Below are 21,468 nucleotides of genomic sequence, written 5' to 3'. Positions count from 1 at the left end.
CCTTACATCCACACCCCTCCTTTGTTGTCAGTGGGTGTCCCTGCAGGTCTCCTCCTGCCTGTTTCTGCTCGGCCTTCAGTCTTCTCTTCCCATCTGCCTCTTCAGTGCTGGGGCTCCCCACGCTCTCTCTCCAAACCTCTGCTTTTTTTGTTTTTTGAGACGGAATTTCACTCTTGTCCCCTAGGCTGGAGTGCAGTGGCATGATCTCAGCTCACTGCAACTTCCACATCCAGGGCTCAAGTGATTCTCCTGCCTCAGCCTCCCAAGTAGCTGAGATTACAAACATGCACCACCAAAGCCAGCTAATTTTTTTTGGTAGAGACGGGGTTTCACCATGTTGGGCAGGCTGGTCTTGAACTTCTGACCTCAGGTAATCCGCTGGCCTCCACCTCCCAAAGTGTTGGGATTACAGGGGTCAGCCACCTCGCCGGCCACCTCTGCTCTTAATATACACAAGCTTGTCCGGCAAGCTTGTGGCCAGTGAACCAAAGACTCCCAAACCGTACATCCCACACTCACCCTCTCGGGTACCAACTAGCTGCCTAGAGAGCATCTCTTTTTTGACTATGCCACAAGCACCTCAAACTCCACATCTCAACCTTTTCTTCCTAAACCAGCTCCTCCTCACAGGGGAGGCATCTGTAAGCCACCAGTTCCTCGAGCTGAAAACCTTGTCCCCTGCCTCCATTCCAAGGCACTGAAGCTGCTGACTGCGGCTGCTCATTACTTCTCCGCTCCCCACATGGTCCTCCTGCAGCCCCCAACCACCACCAGAAGAGCTTTTTAGCTGCTCTCCCTGCCTCAAGTCTCACCCTCTCCACCCAATTTAGCACCATATGGCTGCAACTGACGCCTTTAACAGGCTTCCTTGATCAGACAGATTCTCCAGCTGAAAACTCCCGAACAGCTTCCCTGCCCTCGGATAAAACATAAACTCCTTTCTGCAGCACACAAGGCTCTCGAAGATCTCGCCCCAATTAGCCGTGCAGCCTCTTTCCCGGATTCCTGCGCTTTAGGCTTGCACTCCAGCGGACTGACCTACTTGTTCCCGGAGTGCTCCACATTCTCTTGTCCCCAGCTTTTGCACATGCAGTTTCTTCTGCTTGGAATGCAGTCGGCTGTGACAACACCCAGGTAAACAAACCAACTCCTACCACCACAGGTGAAACAAACGCCCTCCTCCTCCTCGCCAATCCCGTTAGTAAGGTGCTGTGACTGCCGGCTTGTGCCCACTAAAAAATGTTTTTGTGAGCAAGGACCCTGTGTTACGCATCTCAGTGTTCCCGGCACCTGGCAGGGCTGGGTACAAGGGGAATATTCTTTATCCTCTTTGAACCTCGATCCCGCATTGGTAAAACGGAGGTTAACAGTAACCCCTAAGATTACTGTGAAGCTTGCAGGAGACATGCAGAATAATTCTGGCCAAGGGGTTTGAGCCCAACTAGGGCTACATGAGACCCCCGTCTCTTCGAAAACAAAATAAAAATACATACACACGTTAAAAAAAGTCTGGCCATTCATCTTGAATTGTAATGAAGAAAAAAAAAAAGTCTGGCCAAAGTAAACACAAACAAAAGGCAAACAAGCTGTTTCTGACGCAGTAGCCACATATAGATTTCTCAGCCCCAAAGAGACTGCGTGTCTTGCACTACTGCGTCCCCTTAAGCCTCAACATCCCCGCTTCCCTACTGAGGTTAAGAAGCTAGCTCCGGGTGGGAACGAGGGCCGAGCCGCTGTGAGCACAGTGCCTGGCGCAGGGGAAAGCGCAGGATACTTAGCCATTGGGGTCCGGGTCGTGTATTGCAGCTAAGGTGGGGAGTGGGTGGGCTGTGGGGTGGAGGAGTTGGCGGAGGGGGAGGGGCAGAGCCCAGGCGTGGGCCGCAGCCCCGGCGGATGCTTGGGGTTCCTCTCGGGGGACCACTGGGCGATCCTCCCCTCCACGCCGGGCCCAGAACTCCCTACTCCGCCTCCGGCCTCCCCTGCCGCAGTCCGCCCCGAAGCAAGGCCCCCGGAGGCGGGAAGCGAGGCCTCACGTGCTGCGCAACACCGGCGCCGATGGCCCGCCAGGCTACTCACTGAGCCACAGCTCCAGCGCCGCTGCCGGGCCCGGGGGACCCTGGGCCGACTCGGTTCCCGCCACGGCCCCCGCCCCTGCAGCCACCGCGGTCGCCGCCATCGCCCCAGCCCCAACGCTGTGACGGCGGGAGCCACTGCCTCTTTCGCTGCCGCCTGGCGCGCTCTCTGGCTGACTACGCGGCAGGCGCTGTGGGCACGTGACGGGGCGGGGCCTCCTTGCCACGCCCACTCCCCAGGCCCCGCCTCCACGCGGGCATAGCCGGGATATTGCTCAGCTCAGATCCCTCCACCCGACGCGGGTCTTCTGAGACCACTCACAGTACGGTTGACAGATAAAATACAAGACGCCAGGCTGGGTGCGGTGGCTCACGCCTGTAATCTAGCACTTTGGGAGGCCGGGGTAGGCGGATCACCTGAGGTCAGGAGTTCAGGAATTCGAGACCAGCCCTGACCAATGGAGAAACCCCGTCCCTACTAAAAATAAAGAATTTGCTGGGCATGGTGGCATGTGCCTGTAATCCCAGTTATTTGGGAGGCTGAGGCAGGAGAATCACTCGAACCTGGAGGCTGAGGTTGCAATGAGCCGAGATCGCACCATTGCACTCCAGCCTGGGTAACAAGAGTGAAACTCCGCCTCAAAAAAACAAACCAAAAAACCACGACACCCAGTTACATTTGATTTTCAGATGAACACGAATAATTATTTCAGCATTTTTATTTTTTATTTTTTTAGAGATAGGGTCTTGCTCTGTCACTCAGGCTGGAGTCCAATGGCATGATCGCAGCTCACTGCAGCCTCCACCTCTCAGGCTCAAGTGATTCTCTTGCCTCAGCCTTGGGAGGAGCTGGGACTTCGGGCAGGCACCACCATGCCTGGCTATTTTTTTTCTTTTTTGGTAGAATCTGGGTTTCACCATGTTGCCCAGGCTGGTTTGAACTCCTGGGATACGAGAGATCCTCTTGCCTCGACCTCCTACAGTGCTTGTGTTTTGTTTTTTGGGGTGTTTTTTTTTTGAGACAGAGTCTCCCTCTGTTGCCTAGGCTGGAGTGCAATGTCACGATCACAGCTCACTGCAACGTCCGCCTCTTGGGTTCAAGCAATCCTCCTGCCTCAGCCTCCCAAGTAGCTGGAATTACAGGTGCATGGCAACACATCCAGCTAATTTTTTTGTATTTTTAGTAGAGATGAGGTTTCACTTTGTTGGCCAGGCTGGTTTTGAACTCCTGACCTCATGATCCACGTGCCTCATCCTCCCAAAGTGCTGGGATTACAAGTATGAGCCACTGTGCCTGGCCTATGTGCTTGTATTTTTGCTTACAGAAGGGTTTTCCTGGAACACTTATAAAATAACATGTCCTGCATTGCTTAGTAGTCTGCTTTTTCTGCATCACACAGTTTAACATCGTTGTATTATTTACTTACTTTGTTAGGAGATAATTTTCCCAAAAAAGTATGTCATGATTCTCATAATTATGAAATGAACGCATGTTAAATATTTTATTTAATTACATGAGGGAACCAAGCAGATGTCATAATCAATCCAAAAGTGAAGTCAATGAAGGGCAAATTTATCTGGAAAAAAAGGAATGTAAGAGGAATGTGCAAATGGATGAAAAATGGGTTTTTCCACCTGGGTGAGAGCTGTCCCTCCGGTGGGCAGAATTAATTTACCTATTTATGGGCAAGAATGATTTTGCATTACTATCAGCTATCTACAACTTAACAGAATTATAAGACTTCTCAAAGACAAAGAAGGGCTAGAACCTCAAAGGTTGTGCTGTCTAGACTGCATAATTTTCCATCGATTCTGTTGTGCCTACCCCTATTAATTTCAGTAGGGATGGACCAAGTTTGAAAGGCGGAAGAGATCCGGAGCCACTGAATGAGGCAGGAGGTTTACTGAGGCGACTTACAGGGCAGTCTAGTGATGGTGGGCTGGACAGAAACACTAACATTTATAAATAAAAAGCATCAGTTTTTATAGACCCTCCTTCCCTCTCCCTCTCTCCCTCTCTCTCCCCCATCCCTTTTCCCTCTCTCCCCCATCCCTTTTTTTTTTTTTGAGACAGAGGCCGGGCGTGGTGGCTCATATCTGTAATCCAAGCACTTTGGAGGCCAAGGCAGGTGGATCACCTGAGGTCGGGAGTTCAAGACCAGCCTGACCAACATGGTGAAATCCCGTCTTAAAAATAAATTAAATTTTTTTAAAAAAGAACTTCATATATATTATCTATTCCAATCCTTACAACTCTTTGAGACAGGTAAAATTCTATTTGTTTTTTCCTTTGAGAAAGAGTCTTGCTATGTCGCCAGGCTGGAGTGCAGTGGCACAATCTTGGCTCACTGCAAACTCCATCTCCCGGGTTCATGCAATTCTCCTGCCTCAAACCTCTCGAGTAACTGGGACAGGTAAACTTCTTTATCTGCCTGGCGAGACAGGTAAAATTCTTATCCCTGTTTTGCAAACAAGGAAACTGAGATACAGAAAAGTAACACGTGAATAAGGAGCAGAATGTTTCTGAATCTACAGTCAGCCTCTGTGCCCTTCGCTGCCGCACTATACTCTCAAAACACCAGGGATAGGCTTGAGGTTATTTAAAACATGTGAAGGCTGGGCATGGTGGCTCACGCCTGTAATCCTAGCACTTCGGGAGGCTGAGGTGAGCGGATCACGAGGTCAGGAGTTCAAGACCAAAGTGGACAACATGGTGAAACCCCGTCTCTACTAAAAAAAATACAAAAATTAGCTGGACATGGTGGCTTATACCTGTAATCCCAGCTACTTGGGAGGCTGAGGTAGGAGAATTGCTTGAACCAGGATCTGGGAGGTGGGTGTTGCAGTGAGCTGAGATCGTGCCACTGCAGTCCGGCCTGTGATACAGAGCAAGACTCCATCTTAAAAAAAAAAAAAAAAAAGTATGAAATTCCTTCAAACACTTTTACTTAGACAGGTGTGGCAGCATGCACCTGTGATCCCAGCTACTCAGGAGGCTGAGATGGGAGGATCACTTGAGCCCAGGAGTTCAAGTTGCAGTGAGCTATAATTGTGCCACTGCACTCCAGTGTGGGTAACAGAGCAACACCCTCTCTCTTAAAAAAAAAAAAAAAAAAAAAAAAAAAAAAAAAAAAAAAAAACAACAACAACAATAAACCAATCCTACTGATCCTGAGCAAAACCCCCAAACAGAAGACAGACGTCTGGAGCTGCTTTCCAGACAGCACAGCACACTCAACTTGAGGAAGGAGCGGCTTTATTAATTTCACTTTTCTTTTTGAGGCAGAGTCTTGCTCTGTTCCCTAGGCTGGAATACAATGGGAGTTAAAGTGATTCTCGTGCCTCAGCCACCCAAGTAGCTGGGATTACAGGTAAGTGCCACAACACCTGGCTAATTTTGGTACTTTTTAGTAGAGAAGAGGTTTCACCATGTTGGCCAGGCTGGTCTAGAACTTCCGGTCTCAAGTGATCTGCCCACCTTGGCCTCCCAAAGTATTGAGATTACAAGTGTGAGCCACCGTGCCCAACTTTAATTTACCATTTTTTTAAAAATGTGGTAAAATACAGAAAATATAAAAATGTACCAACTCAGTAACTTTTAAGTGTACAGTTCAGTGGCATTAAATATCTTTACAATGTTATGCAATTATCACCATTGACCCCCCCGCCGTAACTTTTCGTCTTGTAAAACTAAAATTCTATACCCTAAACAGTAACTTCCCATTTCTGCCTCCCAAAGCCCGACAACCACCATTGTACTTTCCGCCTCTATAATTTTGATTATTTTATGTACTTCAAATAAGTAAATAAAATTTTTTTTTGAGATGGAGTCTTACTCTGTCGCCAGACTAGAGTATACATGTCATGACCTTGGCTCACCACAACCTCTGACTCCCTGGCTCAAGCAATTCTCCTGCCTCAGCCTCAGCCTCCCGAGTAGCTGAGATTATAGGCAAGCGCCACCACACCCAACTAATTTTTGTATTTTTAGTAGAGATGGGGTTTCACCATGTTGCCCAGGATGGTCTTGATCTCCTGACCTAGCGATCCGCCTGCCTTGGCCTCCCAAAGCGGTAGGATTACAGGTGTGAGCCACCGCACCCAGCCTGGAGTAAAATCTTATACTATTTACCCTTTTAATTTAATTGTATTTATTCATTGTTTTTAGACACAGGGTTTTGCTCTGTTGCCCAGGCTAGAGTGCAGTGGTGCATTCATAGTTCACTGCAGCCTTAATGCCTCAGCTCAAGTGATCCTCCTACTTTAGTCTTCCAAGTAGCTGGAACTACAGGCATGTGTCACCTCACCTGGTGACTACAAACTTTTATTTTTGTAGAAACGGGGTCTTGCTACGTTGCCCCGGCTGCTCTCAAACTCCTGGCCTTTGGTGAGCCTCCCACCTTGGCCTCACAAAGTGTTAGGAAGTATTTGTCCTTTTGTGGCTAACATTTCATTTAGCATCAACTCCTAGAGGTTCATCCATGTTGTAGATAAAGAATCCACTTAGCCACAATGTGAGTTTGGCCACTCACATTGTTAAAAACACTCACATTCTTGACCATCAGCCAAGGAGCTCCTGGTAACTATTCTTAATGTCTTAGAAACAGATGCTCTGATGACACTCAGCAGATCAGACTTAAGCTTAGACTCTAGATTGTGACAGACCTGAGTTTAAATCTTGGTTCTGCCTCATACTATAACCTCGGAAGTTTTCTTTTTTTTTTTTTTTTTTTTTTTGAGACAGAGTCTTGTTCTGTCATCCAGACTGGAGTGCAGTGGCATGATCTCAACTCACTGCAACCTCCACCTCCTGGGTTCAAGCAATTCTCTTGTCTCAGCCTCCCGAGTAACTGGGATTACAGGTGCATGCCACCATGCCTGGCTAATTTTTTGTATTTTTAGTAGAGACAGGTTTTTACCATATTGGCCAGGCTGGTCTCAAACTCCTGACCCTGTGATCCACCTGCCTTGGCCTCCCAAAGTGCTGGGTTACAGGCATGAGCCACCGCACCCAGCCAACCTAGGAAGTTTTATTTAACTTTTCAGAGCCTCAGTTTCCGTATCTGTAACTGAAAAAAAAAAATACTGCTTCTCTCACAGGGTTATGACAAAAATTTACTGAGATGAGGCTCATGCAAGTGCGTAATAAACCACAAATACTATTGTTACTGTCCCCTTCTGTGGTCAACCACCTGTTGTTTCTGCCATTACATCTTCTGGAAAAAGCTCCCTAGTTTTCCTTGGGAAAAACTTTGCCTCCATTGCATATAATCCCTGTGAGACTACCTATTTCTGGCCAAGGAACAGCAGCAAGACCTCAGTTAGCCCAACAGATACTCACTCCTCAGAATCTGAACCTTGAGCAGAGCCATCCAAAACTGAGAGGAAAACACAGAGAAATTAACAACAACAAAACGGTGTAGTTCATGTGTCCCCACCAAAGAACTCGGACCAGACTGGCCATTAGCTCCTGTAGCCAGTTCTTGTCTTTTCCAAGACCTGGCTTTTTGGCTTTTCTGTAGATGCTGTGGTTCTCCTATTGCCTCCAATATACCTAAGTGAGGCAAAATTGGTTTCTATTGCTTGCAACCAACTAACTTAATGGATTCTGTATTGGAAAGAACTGATATATTCTTTTCGTTTTTTTTTTTCTGAGACCACATCTTGCTCAGTCACCCAGGCTGGAGTACAGTGGTGTGATCTTGGCTCACCACAACCTCTGCCTCCTGGGTTCAAGCAATTCTCCTGCCTCAGCCTCCTGAGTAGCTGGGATTACAGTCACATGCCACCACACCCAGCTAACTTTTTTGTATTTTTAATACAGACAGGGTTTCACCATGTTGGTCAGGCTGGTCTTGAACTCCTGACCTTATGATCCACCTGCCTCTGCCTCCCAACGTGCTGGGATTACAGGTGTGAGCCATCGCGTCCAACTGGGTATATTCTTTAAACAAAGACTAGGACTCTATGGGGCTAAACAAACTCTGTGATCGCCTTTCTCTCTACTTCCCCGGACAAAAGAAATATATTATATACTGCCAGAGAGCAAATTATCCCCAAACCAAGTATAAACATTTACTATCTCACAGTTCATGTGTCTGAAATTCCAGAGCAGCTTCTCTGAGTGGTTCTGGCTTAGGGTCTCCTATAGAGGTCACAATCAAGATCAGCCAGGACTGCAGTCATGTGAATGCCTGGCTGGAAACAGAGGACCAGCTTCCAGGACGGCACACTCCCATGGCTGTTGTTGGGAGGCCTCGATCCCTTGTCACATGGAGCACTCCATAAGGCTGCTTGAGTATCTTCAAGACCTGGAAGCTGGCTTTCCCCAAAGTAAGTGATCCAAGAGAGCAAAACAGAGCCATGATGTATTTTACGACTTACCCTCAGAAGTCAAACTCTCATTTCTTCAATAGCATAATGGTTACACAAGTCAGGCCTATTCAGTGTGAGAAGAAACCACACAAGGGTGTGAACAGTAGAAAGAAGGGGTGGTTGTGGGTCATCTTAGAGGCTGGCTGCCACGCAGGGGAAGCCTAGAAGCCTCGTAGGCGTTTGTGTACCCTGCCACCATCCTGCTGTCACTTTTGCTATTCCTCTTCACTGAAGACCCCAAGAAGCGTTATCTCATTTCAGAAACCAGCAGAGATGATGACTTACAAGTCATGGAGGAAGGAAGAGATGGATTTGAAGTGAAAGCCACAAAATAGGCACGGTGGAGGTCTCCAGTCCAAGGACCAGTTCTGGAGAACTGGAAAACAGGAACAGATGACATTTAGGGAAGGGAGACACAGGCTGTCCCAAGGTTCAAGAATAAAGGGTAGCATAAGACAAGAGCACTTAACCTTGGCAGTGGAGGTCACTTCTCCCTTTACAACCCCAAAGAAAGTCTGGCGTCCAGTTCAGCCCTGCTTGTGTCACATATCCTTCACTGTTCTGGTCCTTGAGGCCTGAGAACTGGGACCCATGAGTCCTGCTGTCCAGCTGCTACGGGCTGAATTGTGTCCCCCTAAATTCTTATGATGAGAAACCCCCAGCACCTCAGAATGAGACTGCACTTGGAAACTGAGCATTTAATGAGGGGATTAAGTTAAAATGAGGCTGGTAGGGTGGAGTGGGCCCTAATCCAGTCTGACTGGTGCTCCTAGAAGAGGAATGTTGGCACATAATGAAACCAGACATGTGTGTGCATGGAGGGAAGATGGCATAGGGACACAGTAAGAAGACAGCTGTCTGCAAGCCAAGAGAGGCCTCGGGAAAAAACCAAGCCTGCTGACACCTTGATGTTGAACTTCTAGCCTCCAGAAATGTGAGAAGATAAATTGCTGTTGTTTAAACCACCTGGTTCTGTGGCATTTTGTTATGGTGGCCCTAGCAAAGCGAAACCCAAGCCTTCTGCACTGTCCTGGGATGTCAGCTTTTCCGTGAATTAACTCCTAACCTCCTCTGTGTAATATGTGAAAAACCAGTCATGGAGAATGCCTTTCCAGAGTCAGGGAGGAGATGGGTTGGGCTTGCCCAGCCAACTGGCAAGGACGGGCCTGTGGTGGGGCCATAAATGCACTTGTGTGCAGTCACAGAGTGTTTTCATTCTCAGTTCCTTCGGCAAACCTCCCGATGGGCCCCAGGTCTCCTTTTGGTCTCTGAAGGCTGTTTCTAAGATCACACGTTCTTGGGGCAATCTCCACTGCCGGACACATCCTCTCCCTAGCTGGAAAGCACCTTCTGGATTCGTTCCCGCACTTCTTTTGGTCCCAAAGACACCATCATCTCAGCTATGGGAGGTCCTTGCTAAGAACAAAAAGAACAAATATTGCCTTATTACCTTAAGCAGCCTAAAGAAATGAAGCTCAGACTCAGTTTGCACAAATTATTCCCAGGCCAGCCCCCATACTGCTGCCTGTCTTCCGAGGATCAGACCTCGTGTTGGTTCCCTGGACAATGATGGGTCCCAGGAGCCTGTTTCTCCTCCTACACCCCACCTCTTTCTTTTTTAAAGATGGAGTCTCCCTCTGTTGCCAGGCTGGAGTGGAGTGGTGCGATCTCGGCTCAATGCAACCTCCGTCTGCCATTAAGGTGATTCTCGTGCCTCACCCTCCCAAGTAGCTCAGATTACAGATGTGCACCACCATGCTTGGCTAATTTCTCTATTTTTAGTAGAGGTAAGGTTTCACCAAGTTGCCCAGACTGATCTGAAACGCCTGACCTCAGGCGATCTGCCTGCCTAGGCCTCTCAAAGTGCTGGAATTGCAGGTATGAGCCACCACGCCCGGCCTGTTTTTCCCATATTAAGTAAGCTGTTGCTAGGTCTGTTATCTCCAATAAACTGCAAACCTCATGGAGACAGAGATTATGTATGTGTGTTTCATTCTATACTGTATCCGCTGTACCTAACACAATGCTTGCACATAGTAGGTAGTCAATAGTGTCTGCTGACTGACTGAATGAGGGAAGTGATCATGTTTCATTCATCTTTGTATCCCCAACATTGAGCTCGGTGCCTGCTAGGAAACATAAGTTGAAAGGATCAATGAGGGGCTCCAGGGAACAATCCAACCCATGTCTCTGCCTCACCTGCTGTCCACTGAGGGCCACCCGGAGGAGTTTCATCACATTACTGTGCTTGGTGCCTTCCAGACCTTCTGAAAGCTTCTTCAGTTCTCCACTCAGCACATCCTGAGTTAAGGTCATACCAGATCTTTCTAGAAGCCTGAAGAAGAGGGCCAGTCTACAGGACCTGCATGGGCCAATGGCAACTGGGTGGGAGGAAGGGCTTCAGAAGGTTATTGATCAGCTACAGTACAAGCAGCACAATCAGTGTTCAAGCCTGTTTTGAGGGAGGTGAGGAAGATATCGACCACCTGCTTCCTTATCCAGGTCAGGAAAAAATAACCACCAAGGGACCACGCACAGAGACGCCAGCGAGCACAATGTAGGGGGGTAAGAGGTGCCATTAAGAGGCTTTACTCATCGCTACCTCTGTGTCATGCAAGCTCTATGCCTCTGTTTTCTCATCTGTAAAGTGGGGAGAATCATAGTATCTGAGGCTGGGAGCAGTGGCTCACACCTGTAATCCCAGCACGTTGAAAGGCTAAGATGGGCAGATCACTTGAGGTTAGGAGTTTGAGACCAACTTGGCCAACATGGTGAAACCCCATTTCTACTAAAAATACAAAAATATTAGCCAAGGGTGGTGGCGGGCGCCTGTAGTCCCAGCTACTCAAGAGGCTGAGGCAGTAGAATTGCTTGAACCCAAGAGGCAGAGGTTGCCGTGAGCTGGGATCGTGCCACTGCACTCCAGCCTGGGCAATGGAGTGGGACTTTGTCTCAAAATCGATCAATAAATAATAGTATCTGTCCTCCCCAGGGCTATCGTAAAGAGTTAAAACTTATAAAGCACCAAGTGCCTGAACACATGATAAATACTCAGAACTATTACATCTTTTTTTTGAGAGGGAGTCTTACTCTGTTGCCCAGGCTGCAGTGCAATGGCATAATCTCGGCTCACTGAAACCTCTACTTCCTGGGTTCAAGTGATTCTCCTGCCTCATCCTTCCAAGTAGCTGGGATTACAAGCATGTGCCACTTCCCGTGGCTAGTATTTTGGTATTTTTAGTAGAGATGGGGTTTCACCATGTTGGTCAGGCTGGTCTTGAACTCCTGACCTCAGGTGATCTGCCCACCTTGGCCTTCCAAAGTTCTGTGATTACAGATGTGAGCCATAGCACCCGGCCAAGTATTACATTTTATATTTGAATTTAAAGTTTTAAAAAATTAGTTACCTTAAGTACATTCATGAGCTTTGAGATATTACAAAAGGATCTAAAAAGAAATTTAGGTTTGCTTGCAGGAAGAACAACAAAAAAGAAACTTAGGAATAGATTTGACATAGAATAATGGATAATCTCTGGGAAATTATCTGAAATATAGCTTTGAGATTGGTAGAGGGAGACTTCTTTGGAGATATAGCTGAGAACAGAATAAATCAGAAGGCCCCACCCAGCTCCAGCAATGGCCCACCACCAACTTGCTACAACCTTTCTTCCACAAACTGAAACGCTCTAGCATCTAAATTCAAAGGGGCCAGCAACCATCTCCCACATCCTGGCAGTCCAGCGAGCAAGATCCTCTCTACAAAAGCTTTAGTTTCAGGAGAAATTCTCTATTCAGTTAGAGCTGGACTTGCAACAAATTTGCCCCAGCCCTGATTCTGAGTTAAAGTCAAGAGATGAGAATAGGACTGGGTTGAGTGTGTTTCACTGCAACTTCCCAGTTCCTCTAAGTTTTTAAAAAAAAAAATAATTATTATTATTATTTTGAGAGACAGGGTCTTGCTCTGTCACCCAAGCTGAATTGCAGTAGTACGATCATAGCTCACTGCAGCCTCAAATTCCTGCGCTCAAATGATCCTCCCACCTTAGCCTTCTGAATAGCTGGGACCACAGGTGCCTGCCAGCATATCTGGCTAATTTTATTTTTACTTTTTGTAGAGATGAGGTCAAGGTATGTTACCCAGGCTGGTCTCAAACTCCTGGCTTCAAGTGATCCTCCCCATTCACCCTCCCAGAATACTGAGATTGTAGGAACGAGCCACAGTGCCCAGCCTCCCCTCAGTTATTACTGGAGATTTCCACAATGGAGACACGGAAGAGGAACTGGGGCTGGACATCTTCCTGGTCCAGATGACCTGTGATGCCAATTCTGACCCTGCCTGCTCAAACACGGTCCAGGCAACTGCATTCCAAAGTCAACTCAATATGGACCACTACTGGCTCAGGGAACTGGGTTCATAAGTGATTTGAAGAAACAGCCTTTTAGTGCAGACAGATTTCCTTACTAACTATCAGCACTGGAGCAGATGAGTTTCAGTTTCAGACAAGGGTGATCGTTCTTATTGCATCATCTCTATGTTCTGAATGTTTGTGTTTCCCTAAATTCACATGCTGAAATTTCATCCCGCAAGGTGACAGTATTCAGAGGTGTGGCCTTTGGGAAGTGATCAGGTCATTCGGGCAGAGCCCTCATATACAGTTAAGTTCCTTTATAAAAGACACCCCAGAGTAGTCCCTCATCCCTCCACCATGAGGACACAGTGAAGGGCTGGAAAAGGGAAAGGCCCAGGAACAAGACCCTCACCAGGTATCGAATTGGCAGCACCTTGACCTAGACTTCTAGCCTCTAGACCAGGTGTCCCCAAAACTACGGCCCGCGGGCCGCATGCGGCCCCCTGAGGCCATTTATCCAGCCCTCTGCCACACTTCAGGAAGGGGCACCTCTTTCATTGGTGGTCAGTGAGAGGAGCACAGTATGTGGCGGCCCTCCAGCGGTCTGAGGGACAGTGAACTGGCCCTCTGTATAAAAAGTTTGGGGACGCCTGCTCTAGACCTATGAGAAATACACATCTGCTGCTAAAGCCCTAGTCTATGTTATTTTGCTATAGCAACCCCATGGACTGAGACAATTATTAACTGGGTCACGTGAGTACTGCTATTTACAAAATCCAGGAGATGAAATACTGAATATGTAAAATATAATGTGGGAAAAAAGCAGACACTCTCTCCAATGGCACTGCAGGGAAGCAGGCTGCCGGGGGAACTGATGAAAGAATGACAGGCGCCAGGCCAGGCACAATGGCAGTTCCAGACAACCTAGAGCTGGCCCAGACCTTGGTATAGGCACAGAAGGGATTTCTAGTGATCTGGCAGCTCCTGAACATTTGGATATCAGCTTTCCTGACTCAAAAGGGAGTCCCAGAGCAAATCTGAAATCCAGCCTCATGATGGAGACGGGCAGTTAGGACACTGAATCCTGATGAAATAGGCTTCAGCCAGGCACCATGGCTCACACTGTAATCCCAGCACTCTGGGAGGCTGAGGCATGAAGATCGCTTGAGCCTAGGAGTTTGAGACCAGCCTGGGCAACATGGCAAGACCTCATCTCTACAAAAAAATTTAAAAATTACCTGGTGTGGCGGCCTGTAGTCCCAGTTGCTCAAAGAGGCTGAGGTGGGAGGATGGGCCCTGAGCTGCTTCCTGCAGATTGCTACATAAGGGAGAAATTCCACAAGGGATATGTGCTGTAATTTCTTTTGTCTGGTAGAGAAACCTGCCCTCTAGTTACCTAATACAGAGCCTCTGCAGGAAGCATGTCCGCGTGGAGGAGTGGGGGCAGAAGGTGAAAGGCAGAGAGAAAGCAAATCTTGGTAACGGAGTACCGACTCCTGCATTAAGCTGTGCTTCATGCAGCCCATCTTCTAACCTCTTCAGTTACATAAGCAATCATTCCTCTCTTGCCTAAGCCAGCTTTGGTTGCATTTGTAATTGAAAGTCATTACTGTTACAATAAGAATTAGCATCATCTCCCTCTTTTTTTTTTTTTTCTTTGAGATAAGAGTTTCGCTCTTGTTACCAGGCTGGAGTGCAATGGCACGATCGCGGCTCACCGCAACCTCCGCCTCCTGGGTTCAAGCAATTCTCCTGCCTCAGCCTCCTCAGTAGCTGGGATTACAGGCACGCGCCACCATGCCCAGCTAATTTTTTGTATTTTTAGTAGAGACGAGGTTTCACCATGTTGATGAGGATGGTCTCGATCCCTCGACCTCGTGATCCACCCGCCTCAGCCTCCCAAAGTGCTGGGATTACAGGCTTGAGCCACCGCGCCCGGCCTATCTCCCTCTTACCAAGAAGGAAAAGGAAGCTCAAATAGGTGCAGTAACTTGGCCAAAGGGAAGCTGCCTGAGCAAGGGGACATAAGCAGGTGAGTACATGGCAGAGCTGGGATCCAGCCCATGTTGGGGCAAGCAGTGAACACAGGCCTATGTCCACGGAAAACCTGGGTCTTCTGGGCAAGCCCTCCTCACCAATGAAAGTCAGTGAAGGGTTACTTCTTCACTAGCCATGGGGATGTGCCGGGGGCCCAAACAGCCCAGCCCTGAAGGAAGAAAGGGGGCTGTGGGAGGGAGCGAGGGAAGGAGGCTGTGGAACCCTGAGCTCAGCCTACAGGTACTCACCCCAGCACACGCTTGGCAATCACATCCACCTTCTCTGAGATGGCATCCAGCTGCGCTCGACCCACCGAAGGGCGAGTCCACAGGTAGGAGTACGCTGGGGACACCAAGTCCTGCAGGCGGCAAATGTGACCCTGGGGAAGCAGGAAGTCTGAATGAACTAGGAACAGAACTCTGGAAAGGAGGAGGAATTGGAGCACCCAGTACCCCCTTCCTCGGTTTTCCAGACCCCTGACACCAACCTGTCTCAGCAGGAGGATCCTCTCCATGTAGACTGGGTTGAGGACATCCCTGTTTTGCAGCTGGCTCCCAAAGGCCTCCTCCACAAGGGCCTGCAGCTTCCCCACCAGCAGGCGCCTCTGGCTCTCACTGCTCACCAGCCGCTGGAGGTGCAGCCTGGGCGAGAAGTCAAGGGGCTGTCCTGCTGCCAACACCCCAACCCACCAAAACCATCTCTCCCCCGGGGAAAGGGTGAAATTGGAAGAATGACATATCAGGTCACATAAGCCTTCCTTTTCACAAGCTAGAAGTAGAATTCTCTTTACATTTACAAAAACAAAGGGCTGTGACTAAAGTCACAAACAGCCTGAAAGTCCCAAGCAACTCGAACACATGCTTTGTTTTCAGTGGTTTTGTTTTTGTTTGAGAGTCTTGCTGTTGCCCAGGCTGGAGTGCAGTACCACAGTCACAGCTTACTACAGCCTAGACCCCTTAGGCTCAAGCGACCCTCCCCCTCACCTTCCCAAGTAGCCGGGCCCATAGGCACACATCACCATGCCCAGCTAATTTTTCTATTTTTTGTAAAGACAGGGTCTTGCTACATTGCTCAGGTTAATCTCGAACTCCTAGGCTCAACCAATTCTCCCAGCTCAGCCTCCCAAAGCACTGGGATTATAGGCATAAAACCATGGCACCTGGACAGTAGCCAACATTTTAAAGTAGAAGAGATCATGGGAAAGCAGAGTTCTGACTTCTCTTGGGCTATCAGAGGATCCGGCTGCAAAGAGCCCCTGCCGCCCACTACTTCAACAGGCCGGGCAGAGTGGAGGCTGCCCACTTCAGACTGACAGGAGCATCACTGCAGTCTGTCAGTCCCTCTGCTCCTCAATATCTCTTACCCAGCCCCCACTGCCTCCCTGTGCTGCCTGCCTGGCCTCCACATGAGCCTGAATTTACAAAGCAGAATACGGAGTGTCTGCCTTCTAGTCTAGCTTCAACTGCGGGGCTTTGGCACAGAAAAGGAGGTCAAGAATATGATTTCTAGGATTAGGAGGCAGAAGGCAGATGTGTTTGAATTAAGTGCTCACAGTTTAAATGCCTGGGACTTCTCCTTTCCAGAATTCCTTGTTTTTAAAAATTTTTTAGTTTTTTACTTTTTTTAAGACAGTCTCACTCTGTCGCCCAGGCTGGAGTACAGTGGTACGATCTCAGCTCACTGCAACCTTTATCTCCCGTGTTCAAGCGATCCTCCTGCCTCAGCCTCCAGAGTAGCTGCGATTATTGCTGTGCATCCCCACACCTGGCTGATTTTTATATTTTTAGTAGAGACAAGGTTTCACCATATTGGCCAGGCTGGTCTAGAATTCCTGAACTCAAGAGATTAGCCCCCCTCAGCCTCCTGAAGTGCTGGGATTGCAGGTGGGAGCCATCGTGCCTGGCCTCCAGAATTCTTCTAATTACCGTATTTCCTCCTTTGGAAGCAGGAAAGCCTCTGAAACTCCAACCCTCAAGCCATACCCTGTCATCCTCAGCCCTCTAAGCTGCCCTCCCCTCTCCTGGGCAGAATTAGAGAGACTGGAGAGACAAGAGCTACCCAGGGCAGAGCACCATGCTGAGATGCTTAGCTCCTTGTCTATGGCATGGAAGAAGGGCAGACAGGAAGGCATGGGTAAGCATCTCATGGGCTCTGAAATCGGACAGGTCTGTGTGTGAAGCCCACCCTACCAGGTGCTTGCAGCAGGTCATAAAACCACTTGGAGGCTCAGGGTCCTCATCCAGTGGGGATAACAAGAGGGTCTCCTGCACAGGACTGTTGTGAAGATTAACTGAGGGCCTTCATGGAATACACTGACAGCAAGACCTGTACTACAACCTCATCTTGGAGTTGGGGATGTGAAAAGAGGCACTGGCATGTCAGAGGGTAGACAAATGACATGCTTAGGAAAGTTATTTGCAACGTGGATTGACCGAAAAATGTAATAATATATATTTTTAAAGGTACTAAGAAAAACTTGTCTAGAACCTCCTAAATAGCCAGATGAGACAGCTGAAGGAAAAAAAATCAAGTGGCCCTCATGACCATGCTTGTGATAGATAACACATATACAGGGGCTGGGTGCAGTGGCTCACGTCTGTAATCCCAGCATTGTGGGAGGCTGAGGCAGGTGGATCACCTGAGGTCAGGAGTTCCAGACCAACCTGGCCAACATGGCGAAAACCCATTTCTACTAAAATTACAAAAATTAGCTGGGTGTGGTGACACATACCTATAATCCCAGCTACTTGGGAGGCTGAAGCACAAGAATCGCTTGAAGCCGGGAGATGGAGGATGCAGTGAGCTGAGATCACACCACAGCACTCCAGCCTGGGCAACAGAATGAGACTCTGTCTCAAAAAAACAAACAAAAAAACACATATATGGTCCAAGAACAGAGTAAGTGCTTAATAAATGATAATGACTATTACTATTTACACCACCATAGTGGTACTACTACTGCTGGGATGACTGCTATCTTGACTACTATTACTAAAAAGAATCATAGAGGTGGCTTGATTATAAAAACGTGTAAGGCTAGGTGCAGTGACTCATGCCTATAAGCCCAGCATTTTGGGAGGCTGAGGCGGGTGAATCACAAGGTCAGGAGTTCAAGACCAGCCTGGCCAACATGGTGAAACCCCGTCTCTACTAAAAATACAAAAAATTACCTGGGTGTAGTGGCAGCAGCATGTAATCCCAGCTACTCAGGAGGCTAAGGCAGGAGAATCACTTGGACCCAAGAGGTGGAGGTTGCAGTGAGCTGAGAACGCACCACTGCACTCCAGCCCGGGTGACAGAGGTAAGACTGTCTCAAAAAAAAAAAAAAAAAAAAAAGTCTAAAAATAACGGCAGTTTTGGCTGCATTAAACCGACAGGCATTAATCGTAACATCCCATCCCCTCCCTGACTCACATTAAGCAAAAGTCCACCTTCATCTTCCTTGTGACTGCCATTCACGCTTCAAGGAGGACTTGAATGAATCACAAATTATCTCTCCTGACCTGGCTCCATTTCTCCCTGAGATATCACTTTCTCTATAATAAGGAAGACAAAAGGCTAGGCACAGTGATTCATGCCTATAATCCCAGCACTTTGGGAGGCTGAAGCAAGAGACCTGCCTGGGTAACATGGTTAGACTCAGTTTCCATAAAAAATTAGCCAGGCATTTGGCTAATGCAAACATACGTGCACACCTGTAGTCCCAGCTACTTAAAAGGGGGAAGCAGGAGGATCGTCTGAGTCCAGGAATTCAAGGCTGCAGTGAGCCATGATCTCTCCACTGCACGCCAGCCTGAGTGACAGAGCAAGACCCTATCTCAAAAAGAAATATCAAATGATAAAAGTACAAATTGCATATATTCTTTTGGAGACGGAGTCTTGCTGTGTCACCCAGGCTAGAGTGCAGTGGCATGATCTTGGCACACTGCAACCTCTGCCTCCTGGGTTCAATCGACTCTCCTGCCTCAGCTTCCCAAGTAGCTGGGATTACAGGCACATGCCACCATGCCCAGGTAATTGTTTATATTTTTAGTAGAGATGGGGTTTCACCATGTTAGCCAGGATGGTCTTGATCTCCTGACCTCATGATCTGCCCACCTCGGTCTCCCAAACTGCTGGGATTATACGCGTGAGCCACTGCGCCCGGCGTAACTTTTTTTTTAAAGACAGAGTCTCACTCTGTTGCCCAGGCTGGAGTGCAGTGGTGTGATCCTGTCTCACTGCACCTCTGCCTCCCAGGTTCAAGTGATCCTGCTGCCCTAGCCTCCCAAGTAGCTGGGACTACAAGCATGTGCCATGTCCAGCTAATTTTTGTATTTTTAGTAGAGACGGAGTTTCACCATGTTGGCCAGGCTGGTCTCAAACTCCTGACCTCAAGTGATCTGCCTGCCTTGGCCTTCCAGTGTTGGAATTAAAGGTGTGAGCCACCACGCCTGGTCAACTTACACCCTTTGACTCAAACATGTCAACAGTAATCTGAGTTGGAATAATATTTGGAGGTTCCAAAGTGAAGTGATACTTGCAATATCAAATATATGAAATATAAACTAGATGCCATGAGATAGTGCTCACTCACTGTGTTGGCTGAGTGTGAGGCTGAGTGGGGGAGGTGAGTCTAAAATGAAGATACCCTTCTCCAGGCTTTGGTTGTTAACAGAATCCACACAAGGGGTGGCCAGGAACACAATGCTCATGATAAAAACATACGTGCCATTTACTGAGTACTTTCTATGTAGTGCTATACAAGATACTTTCATGCAACATTTAATATAAGATACTTTCATACAACAATTACATAAGATTGGTACTGTTATTAATCCCATTTTAGAGAAGAGGAAACAGAGGCTCAAAGAGGTTAGGTGATTTAGCCACGGTCACACAGAATTAGGCACCAGAGCCTGTTATCCCTTGAACTGTAGGGACTGTCATCAGCAAGAAAGTCTTTTCCCACCAGGGGATCGCCATGCTCCCCACTCACCTGTTGAATTCTGGGAGCTTCTCCAGGTCCAACAGGGCTGAGTGGCAGGTGATCTGGGTTAGGTCAAACTGCGTGATCAGCTCCGGTAGAGTCCTGCCCATCTGGTTCCCTGTAAAGAAGACAGGCCCAGCCACTCAGGTTCCTTCCTCTCTTCCTCCTTCCACTTTATCTGGGAGTTTGAGACTAGCGTGGGCAATACAGTGAAACTCCGTCCCTACAGAAAAAAATTATTTATTTATTTATTTATGAGCCAGAGTCTCACTCTGTCACCCAGCCTGGAATGCAGTTGTGTGATCTTAGCTCACCGCAACCTCCACCTCCTGGGTTCAGGCGATTCTCCTGCCTCAACCTCCTGAGTAGCTGGGATTACAGGCACGCGCCACCATGCCCAGCTAATGTTTTGTAGTATTTTTAGTAGAGACGGGGTTTCACCATGTTGACCAGGATGATCTCGATCTCTTGACCTTGTGATACACTCGCCTCGGCCTCCCAAAGTGCTGGGATTACAGGCTTGAGCCACCACGCCTGGCCACCCAGCTAATTTTTAAATTTTTCTGTAGGGCCAGGCATGGTGGCTCACACCTGTAATCCCAGCATTCTGGAAGGCTGAGGTGGGCAGATCACAACGTCAGGAGTTCCAGACCAGTTTGGCCAACATGGTGAAACCCTGTCTCTACTAAAAATACAAAAATTAGCCAAGCGTGGTGGTGCACACCTGTAATCCCAGCTACTCTGGAGGCTGAGCAGAAGAATCACTTAAACCTCAGAGGTGGAGGTTGCAGTGAGCTAAGATCACACAACTGCATTCCAGGCTGGGTGACAGGGTGAGACTCTGGCTCATAAATAAATAAATAAATAATTTTTTTCTGTAGGGACGGAGTTTCACTGTATTGCCCACGCTAGTCTCAAACTCCCAGGCTCAAATGATCCTTCCACATTGGCCTCCCAAAGTGCTGGGCTTAAGGCACGAGCCACTGCACCCGCCCTCCTTCTACTTGCAAACACAAGGGAGGCTGGGTTAGCAAGCCCTGGGCCTCACATTCCACCTGAATAAAGGGATTTAACTTCTAGCTATGTATATATCAAGAGGCTGAATGGGCTCTTATTTTCAGAAAGGGTTCTGTCATTAAGGAAAAACAAAGTCTGAAAACAATCAGGCCAACCCTAGCCCCATTACTCTCAAGACATGAGCTGCAGAACAGTACACCCATAGCGTGGCTGTACCGGAGACTCTGAGTCGACTGGTTTGGGTTGGGGTCTGGGCGTATTTTACAAGCTTCCTAGTGGATTCCAAAGCAGAATCAAGAGTTAAGAACCATGGTGCTGGGAGCTGCTTCTTGTGAGCAGCAGCTCAGTTCCACATGGTAGCAGGCATTGTGATCAGGCATAGGCCTAAAATGCCATTCTCTCTCACTAGGTGTGCGACTGTGGCAAGTTACTCAGCTTCTCTGAGCCTCACAATCCTCTTACATACAGTGAATGTAAGTATCTACCCCTTAATGGTATGCTTTGTTAAATGAAATGAGACCAGCGGGCAGACCATTCTGGACACATTTTCAAAAATACTTGCCACAAAGGGGTCATCCTATTTGATGCTCGCTTCTTCAAGATTTGGGTCTAAGCTTTGGACCATGGATAAGGGCTCATCTTGAAATAA

General features: G+C 48.1%; 2 protein-coding genes across 6 annotated transcripts in view; both read right to left on the bottom strand.

Annotated features, from left to right (window-relative positions):
• GGA2 (golgi associated, gamma adaptin ear containing, ARF binding protein 2) overlaps positions 1 to 2,270 on the bottom strand; it is a 40,565-nt gene extending 38,295 nt beyond the window's left edge. The window contains exon 1 of one of the 2 annotated variants that reach the window (XR_005581762.2): positions 2,077 to 2,270. Coding sequence is in view for 1 of the 2 variants with exons in the window: in XM_039478118.2 (XP_039334052.2) it covers positions 2,077 to 2,176 (100 nt within the window). In the remaining variant the exon portion in view is untranslated. The remainder of the gene's footprint in view (positions 1 to 2,076) is intronic. The other variant, XM_039478118.2, reaches the window with a different exon arrangement.
• A 710-nt stretch (positions 2,271 to 2,980) lies between these two features.
• Positions 2,981 to 21,468, bottom strand: part of EARS2 (glutamyl-tRNA synthetase 2, mitochondrial) — a 36,844-nt gene continuing 18,356 nt past the window's right edge. For 2 of the 4 annotated variants that reach the window (XM_010340785.3, XM_039477903.2), the window contains 5 exons: positions 19,812 to 19,920; positions 15,321 to 15,474; positions 15,082 to 15,212; positions 10,647 to 10,782; positions 2,981 to 9,863 (listed from right to left, as the gene is read on the bottom strand). In XM_010340785.3, coding sequence (XP_010339087.1) covers positions 9,780 to 9,863; positions 10,647 to 10,782; positions 15,082 to 15,212; positions 15,321 to 15,474; positions 19,812 to 19,920 — 614 coding nt within the window. In that variant the 3' untranslated portion in view covers positions 2,981 to 9,779. Of the gene's footprint in view, positions 9,864 to 10,422; positions 10,810 to 15,081; positions 15,213 to 15,320; positions 15,475 to 19,811; positions 19,921 to 21,468 lie in introns of those variants that run through there. The other 2 variants (XM_074381922.1, XM_010340786.2) reach the window with 2 other exon arrangements.

The sequence above is a fragment of the Saimiri boliviensis genome, chromosome 12, assembly GCF_048565385.1.
Source record: "Saimiri boliviensis isolate mSaiBol1 chromosome 12, mSaiBol1.pri, whole genome shotgun sequence".
Classification (NCBI taxonomy): Eukaryota; Metazoa; Chordata; class Mammalia; order Primates; family Cebidae; genus Saimiri; species Saimiri boliviensis.
This window is presented reverse-complemented; position numbering and strand designations above follow the sequence as displayed.